This window comes from Solanum tuberosum, unplaced genomic scaffold, assembly GCF_000226075.1.
Source record: "Solanum tuberosum cultivar DM 1-3 516 R44 unplaced genomic scaffold, SolTub_3.0 scf00373, whole genome shotgun sequence".
NCBI lineage: Eukaryota > Viridiplantae > Streptophyta > Magnoliopsida > Solanales > Solanaceae > Solanum > Solanum tuberosum.
The window spans coordinates 260,151-268,599 of record NW_006239310.1 but is presented as its reverse complement, the minus strand read 5'-3'; the positions used below and the strand labels follow the sequence as shown (position 1 = coordinate 268,599).

Sequence of the window (8,449 nt, the reverse complement as noted above, 5' to 3'; positions counted from 1 at the left end):
TATTATTATTATTGTATGCATTTATTTTGTTATAAATAAGGAGGTTGTGGAAAGATAGTTAAAAATATTTTTCCAAAAAAAAGGAACCATAAACATTTGAAATTAAAAGTTAATTTAAAAATTATTTAAAAATAAAATAGTAATTATTATTATGTAATTAATAATAATTTTTAATTAATATAAAAATCTATTTTTTTTATAGTGTTGACACGTAGGCGTTAACACCTCTCCTATTATATATATATAGATTATTCTTTGACCAAGTAATTATATGGCCAACACCGTTTCCAAATAGGAGTAGGCGGCGGAAGCACAAATTCAGCCATTTGGCGGTAATCTTTGGTGAAAATTCGAATTATTTGGCGCTAAAACCCTAATCTCCATTTCAATCTTTACCGCTCCCCACTTTCATCATTTCACAAATAAGATCCACTTTTTTGTTCTTCACACATCCAGTATCCCCTCATCTCCATTTCTCAGTCCCATTTTGATCCAACTGATTCATGGAAAGCGATGACGATTATCAGTCCTTTTACATGCCGAAGGACGTTTCGCCGGAGGTCCGACGTCCGAGGTTCAAACGTTTAAAGAAAGCTCTAGCAGCCTCCAAAAATCAACATCGTCCCCCAATAGACGACGTCTTTGACTTTCCTAAGGTTGATTTTTCCAAATTGGAAGCTTTAGAAGAAGATTCTGCTGATTCAACTGAACCTGAACCTGTCTCATCACAGGGCACCGAGGATGAGATAAGAGTTGGATCTGTTTCTGAGGAAAAGGGCGGTGATAGTAGGGAAGCCCAACAAGATTCTGCTGATTCTACTGAACTCCTATCACTACAAAACAGCGAAATTGAGATCAGATTAGAGCCTGTTTCTGATGAGAAGCATAGTGAGGACTTTGATGACAAGGATGTTCTCGTTTCTGGTCAGCAGTGCCAAGAGGTTAAAAGATCTCTAGAATTTGGTGAGGACGATGATCAGTCTCATGGCAAAGAACATAAACAAAGTAGAGAAATTGGGGAAGATTTGGTATCTGGTGATGTGACAAAAGAGATTCATGAAGAAATTGGGGGAATTGACGAAGTGATTGGGGATATGAATATGGAGAAATTGGGATTACAACTAGATGAAGGAGATGACAAAAAGAAAAATAAGAAGAAGAGATCTAAAGGTGACATTGGTAGAGAAGTGAAGTCTAAAGAACTGGCTTCGAACAAAAGAAGAGAAGAAAAGGTTTGTTGAGCAGATAAAATATCTGATACTCAATCGTCTATCTTGAGGCATAGTTGTTGTGGTTTATTTATGTATACACAACTTTGTAATTTGTGCTAATGCTTGCATGTGCATATGTTAGTTTGACATTCTTGGATTTACTTGTTGACATACAGGAAAATAAAGCATTTTGTCGGCAGCTTCATGTTGATACTCAGCGATTATTGCGAGGTCTGTATATACTGTTTTTAGTACTTCCTCTGTCCAATTTTGATTGGATGCGAAAGTTTAATTTTTCATTTGTATTATGTTAGTGATAGTTGAATAAACTATGAAAGTATGATTGAAATGTTGATTCGATGAAGAAAACTTATACTAAAGTTGAAAGATTGGAATAGTTTAATAAATTTGGATTTTTGGAACTTGCTAAAGTTGTATGGAAATAGAATGGTGTCAACCATTTTGAAGCTTCTTAAAATAGTGTCATATAAATTGTGATAGAGGGAGTAGATCTTCTTTCTAATGGAAAATGTGTGCTTGTACCAACTGTGTCAGACATCATGGAACTCACATGTTATTTTTCCTAACTTGATCAGAAAGTAATGATGCAACATTTAAGCCTATACCAGTTGTACATAAGCCAATATCCTCGGTGCTGGAGAAGATTCGGAAAAGGAAGCTTGAAATCTCGAAAAAGTCGGTAGTAGTTGACATTTAAGCAAATATGTGTCTTATTAAAAAAATCTTTATAGGTTGTGGTTTCTCACTTCTTATCTATACATTTCTATGTTATTTTGCTAGCAGGACCGTGATGCTAATCAGCAACGATTCCATTCACAAGTTTAGTGCTTTGAGAGAGGTTACAATGGAAGTAGACGCAAAGAGTGCATATTCTGAAGAGCAGAGAGTTGACAAACTGGAAATAGAGACGGAAGGGAAAGTGGATGCACATGGCACCGAAATGGGTAGGACTACAGAAACCTCCAATATTGATGGAATTTCAGTACCTCCAATAAAGAGAAGCAGTGAAATTGTTCTTGATGAAATGGTAAGTGAAATTGCTGCATTGAGTTCAGCTTTGTGTCTGGTCTGGATGTCGTTCCTTTTCACAATTGAGTTGAAGGTAGTTTCTGTAATAGAATTTAACTTGGACTTCAAATAGTGTCTTGAGAACTGGTTAAGGCCTTTACTTTTCAATCATTTGGATAAGCATGTTTCATTTATTTAACTTTTGTGAGCTGTTTGTAACTTTTGTTGAAATGTAACATCGAATTAGTTTTTGTCTAGTTCCTTCTTTGGCTGAAGTAGGTGCTGGATATTGTTAGTGGAAGAAACTGTTTTCTAGGCATGACTCAGGGAAAGAGACCAACTTTAACCAGATTTTTTTGGAACCAAATCTAGTTTTGACTAAGCGTACATGTGACCCGTGCCTTTTAAACTCTAACGCCATAATTGTGCTATGAATTGACATGGAGTCCGTACCTTTTCAACCTCATCCAGGTTAAAGATTGTCAATATGCTGCCTGAAGTCTGCAATCTATATTGATGGTATTTGGAACTGTGGTAGAACCTAGAAACATTAGAGATTGGCATTTGAAACTGAATAAGATTATGAATTGCTAAGTGCTGCTGCTATTATCTCACTGCAGGCTTTGGATGAAAGGCCCAATGCTGTATTTAGAGCTCCCGTTGATGACACTCAGGTAGTTTCTTATCTTTTCTATTAAAAAGGGAGCTATTATTAGTAACACCAGGTTTGCAAATAGCCAAAGAAAATCTGAATGCTGGAGCTTTTTCAATTTGTCAGGATCTATTTGATGATTCTGAACCAACTGGCAGTAAGGATGAGATACTTGATGACCTGGCCTCTAGTCCTTCAGAAGAAGTAATGGCACCGTCTCTCCTTGCTTTGAACTTGAAGTTTGATTCTGTCCCTCCAGATGAAAGGTAATTGGTTCTGGAAAGTATCTATGTATGCAAATCTAATTTTACTGCAACCTAGGCTGGAAAAGCTCCTATTTTCTCTTTTGCAAAGAATCATATATCCACAAACAGAAAAGTCTATTTTATGCTAAAACAAGTCAGCATCTTTCTTGCAATTTACTTCAGAAAATAAAAATATTTCCCTTTTAAAAGTTCATCAGATGAGGAGGATAATGACAAGGAGAATATTAGTCCGTATATAAAAGGTGGCGGCGGCAGCAATTCTCCAAAGGGAGACCCTGTTAAAGCATTTGTTGATGATGAAGCGGAGGAAGAAGATGACAGTGATAATGACCTAATCTGGTTTGGTGATAATGAAGATGATGATGATATTGATGATTCTGCTGAACTCCATGATATTATTGCCACTGATTACAAAGAAAAGAAAATTGATATTGAAAAGCGGAATGAACTTCATCAAAAGTGGCTTGAGCAGCAGGATGCAGCTGGAACTGAAAATTTGCTGCAACGGTTAAAATGTGGTGTAGAACAAAAAGAGATGATGTCGGTTGATGATGAACTAGAAAGCGAAGAGTGTGAAAAAGAGGTCAAGGGCATCACTGACATGGATGCAGTACCTAAGAGTTCTACTCGGTTGAGTTCAAAAAAAGCAAAGCAAATAATAGTCCAGATGTTTGTGGATAAAGATGATATATTCTTATCTGATGAAGACGAGGAAACTGAAAAGAGGGTTGTCAAGCAGCGCATACTTTATAACTCTGTGAGTTTGCAATGTTAGATTTGACACACTGACACATCACATTAACCTTTTGTGTTATATTCTTTGCTTTAACAAACACTTTCTTTCATTTTGTTTGATAACTTATTCAGCTTTACTAAACACGAAACAGGAGGTTACAACTGTAGCGTCGCCTATTGAGGATGAAAGTTCCAGTGAGATATTTGGACTTATAAAGAAGCTTAATACTATGCCGGATAAGAGAAAACCAAAAGCATCCTGTAGGTGTTATCCCAACATTTATAAATACTTGTTTAAGTATGATTTTTTTAAAAGAATGGTGAAGTACTTTTTTATTATGTTTTAATTGTCAGCATTATTTCCTTACCTTTCATTGCTGTTGCAACTTTGCAGCGTTCTTTGATACAGTGCTAGGGGATCAAAAGAAGAAAAGCTCTTTGAAGGTAAAATTTGTCTTAGTGGGTGTTTGGATTGGCTTATTTCAAGTACCCTCTTTTTTTTTTTTTTTTTGAGATGTTTGGAAAGATGAAATGTACTTTTAAGCTATGTTGCTCGGACTCTTCAAAATTTCATCGAGTGTGTTGGATCCATCAAAAGTAGTGCATTTTTGAAGGATCCGACACAAGTGCGGCAATATTTTTAGAGAGTCTGAGCAACATAGCTTTTAAGCACTTCTTTTAAGACTGAAAAAGTACAAATAAGCTAAAAACCAAAAGTTGGATAGTCTCAACTTATGACTTTTAGCTTTGTAAGATACTTAAAAAAAACATGTCCAAACACCCCTTAATTTACTTTTGTAACTAGGAACATGAAACTTAGGTTGGGTGTAATTTATCCATGAATAAAAAGATATCAAGAAACATTCACTTAAACTTTTAGGATCACATTTGATTGGAGTCTACTCTATTTTAAGAAACTAGCTTATTTTTGTATCCATTTGCTGATTTGGGATTCGAGAAGTGATTAACTATGGACCTCAATGTCATTCTATACTTACCAGATAATAGCATGTTGGTGCAGCTGTATCTGGGGAATATATTTTCATTTATTTTGCATCCTAGCACAACTGCACAAGTACCATTTGGTACACTAAGGCCTTGCAATTGGGCACCAGTTTTCTTCCCCCAGTTATATTCAAGTTCTATGGTCCAACTATTGCATAGCTCTTTTTCTTTTTCCTCATTATTTCTTTTTATCTCTATTCCTTGTTTAGACATTGTATGACTAATACTTAGTGTACATCTGCTGATTGTTTTACTCTGTAGTCCTCTTTTCTTGGACGAGTTACAAATCATCTTCCATCATCCCATAAACAAAGTTCAACTGTAGTTCGTTCTTTCATCTTTGGACGGGATGACAGCAATAGCCGAAGCTCAATGTCAATGTCAGAGGATTCTTCAGATGTGGTAAATCTTCATGAAAGTTTCAAATTTGTGCATCTGATGTTTTGCGATCACCCATATAGTAACTATTTTGTAGTTTTGTAATGCTTCTAACTATGATCTTTTTGATTTCTTTTTATTTTCATCAAATGATTGGGGAATGAGACCTGACTTACCTGTTGTTGTGCTGCTCATGTTCCTCCATTATTATTATTCACATTTGATAAGCCCCTCCCTTCTACCCATCTCTCTGCTCCTCAACCACTATCATCATATAATCCAACTCTAGCATATGCTATATTTTTCCATGTCTGTATACAGTGAGAATCTTGGTAGATCACAATTTCCAGTGGGATAAGTATGCCTATCTGGAGGATATTTGACTTTTCTCCTAGTAAGAAGTAGAAAGTCCCCAGAAGTTAAGAAACAAGATATGAGAAAAGGTTAGCATTAATTGAAAATGCATATTCAATAGTCTAAATAACTTAACACTATAAGAAATCATAGCATGGCTTGCTTTTGTATGGTTCTTATTCATTTAATACTATAAAATGGATATTGGTTTGCAAAGATATTCAGTGATTTTACTGATGTTCTTTGTTTCAGGTGGTGAAAGAAAACCTTCCAAACAGAAATAGTACAACTAAGTTTGGAAGCTTCCAAGCCAAATCAAGTAGTCAAGGTAAAAATGCTGCTGCAGGAACATCAGCTGCTGCTCCCTTATTTGGGATATTAAAGCGATCTTCAGCACCATCTAATGTCTGTTCTCGAGATGTTTTGCTTGACCTTCCTAAACCTCTCCTTGCTGATCTTAGAGTTTCAAAGAGGTCCAAGGCAGAAGAGAAAATATAGTTCACTAGATAGTTGATTTTGTTTGTGTTTTCCCTTTTATCTTTTCTCTTTCTCCAGAAATCACGGAAGAGTGTTGTGAGTCATCTGAAAACAGTGAGGAGTGCCAGTCGACATTTTTTGTGTGTGAATAATACTTATTTGAGAAGTGCGGCACCAAAACTGTACTTTTTCAAAGCCAAAATTTAATTAACTCCAATTACTACATTAAAAAAAGAAAGAAAAAGGAAAAGACTCAAATATGTCATTGAATTTTGAGAAAGTTTATACATATTATTCGTTAAAAATTTTACTCATTTATGTCATTTTTGTTTAAGAATGAATTTGGTTTTGCAAAATCAATTCTTACAAGTGGTCAATTATGATTAGGCCATGTTATTAATAAAAATCATTTTTCTAAAGAAAAAGATTCAAATGTGTCACCAAACTTTGAGAAAAAGTTTATATATGTCATCTATTAAAAGTTTGGTTCATTTATGTTATTTCAATTAACAAATATTGAAATGGATTAATCTTGTCGAATGAAAATGACATATATGAACTGAACTTTAAAAGAAGGCAAAAGGCATAAATTCCCCCCTAAACGTATACCCAAAAGTCGTTTACACACTTTAACTAATGGGGTGACCTATTACACACCTTAAGTACATAAAAGTATATTTATTTCCCCCTTTCGTCACCCAACCCAGGACATTATGCCTAGAGTGAGAGCCACTCGCCTCCTAGTTAAGCCACGTAATAAAAGACCCCAATCCGATTCATTTGACCCAAGCCTGTTTCTTTTCACCCAAATCCATTTTATTTTACCTTAGTCTATTTATTTCACCCACCCGTTTCCTTTCTCTAAGAACACCAAAACCTAATAAAAAAAATACATTTGTAAATCCTAATTTTAGCTAAAAGATTTCTTCGATTTTGTGGTGTTTTTGAAGCATCCTTGTAGTTTTAACCATCTAATCAAGTTTTCACTGTTATATTTGAAGAACATTGGTGTGTTGTCGATTGAGGTGTTCATCATTTGGTGGAAGCAAATCGGTGGTTACTAGGGTTTGGTGGGTACAATCGAGGCGTTCATCGTTCATAGTTTGTTGTCTTCTCCATATCTGAAAGGTCAGTCAAACTATTTCTAGGGTTACTTCATAGTTCATACTTTTAGCTTAGGGTTATTTCGTCTTTACTTTTTTTTCAAGTTTACTGTATGTCGTCTTTCATTCACATGATTCCCCTTTGTTGTTGTATGAATTTTGTCGTTGTATATGTTTTGTCGTTGTTGTTGAGGGTCAACTGATAACATTATTTTTAGGTTAAAATGTCTTTTGAATTGATTACTTTGAGATTTTATCACGGTGGTGTTATTAAGATTGGAAAAAGGGATACAAGGGGAAACCATATCATGGTGGAGGAGTTTATGAGTTTTTAGATGTTGATATAGATAGGTTATCTTATTTTGAATTGAGAGATTGTCTGAAAGAGTTGGGGTATGAACCTGGACAATGTGTGTTGTATGTGAAACTTTCTAGAAGTACTGCTATGTTAGAAATCAAATCTAACTATGATACTACTTTAATTGCTGAGTGTTTGAGTCATGGAGATATTTTGGACTGTTTTGTGTGTCACTTTGTTGCTGATCCAGTTTTGGTCCCACCTTTATTGGAATATGGGGAAAGTGGAGTAGGTGAGGGAGCATCTCAAAACAGTGGGCCTAAAACATCTTTTGATGCTGAATTAGAACCAACACATGAGGCCCAAGAAAATGCCTCAAACCTTGCCCCTGCTTATGCCCCTGCCCCTTTCAATTCAAATACATCTTCTCATTTACACTCTTTCACTGCTCCAAATACTCCTCCTCCTACTCATCAAACTCTAACCCCTATCCATCTTTCTACTGATCCAACTCTTGACCTTGTCCATCCATCCTCTGATCCAATTCCTGACCATGTGTCCATCCTTCTAATGAACAAGATTCAGATAGAGAATCATTAAATGAAGGATTTAATGGGAGTGATGTAGATGATGAACTAAGAAGTTTTAGGGAGGAAAAGAGTAAAAGAAAGAGAAGGAAAAGGGGAGAAAGAGCTCCATTGCCTGATCATGTCAAGTTAGGAACAGAAAAAAAGGGCCAGATGCTGGGTATGATGAATCTACAGGTGGTAATAGAAATAACTTAGAAGGCAAGTTAGCTGGTGATGAGCCTTATTATCCCTCAGATGAAGCTGCCAGTTTTGAAACAGATCCAGATGCTTTCAGTGATGATGAAGAAGAGGTCCAACAAAGAGAGAGTTAAGCCAAGAAGGAGAAAGAAGGTGAATAGAGTTGTATTTGAT

General features: G+C 35.6%; 1 protein-coding gene across 2 annotated transcripts; it reads left to right on the top strand.

Annotated features, from left to right (window-relative positions):
- Positions 1-286: 286 nt before the first annotated feature.
- LOC102599659 (eukaryotic translation initiation factor 5B) lies at positions 287-6,314 on the top strand. 2 transcript variants are annotated; one of them, XM_006362232.2, is made up of 11 exons: positions 287-1,232; positions 1,388-1,442; positions 1,808-1,907; positions 2,016-2,259; positions 2,861-2,914; positions 3,019-3,158; positions 3,348-3,915; positions 4,046-4,154; positions 4,288-4,337; positions 5,160-5,300; positions 5,883-6,314. In XM_006362232.2, the coding sequence occupies exons 1-11, from the start codon at positions 504-506 to the stop codon at positions 6,126-6,128; spliced, it is 2,436 nt and encodes an 811-aa protein (XP_006362294.1). In that variant the 5' UTR covers positions 287-503; the 3' UTR covers positions 6,129-6,314. The 2 variants fall into 2 exon arrangements, with proteins under 2 accessions (XP_006362294.1, XP_006362293.1); XM_006362231.2 differs by having other exon boundaries at positions 2,013-2,259.
- Positions 6,315-8,449: the final 2,135 nt, after the last annotated feature.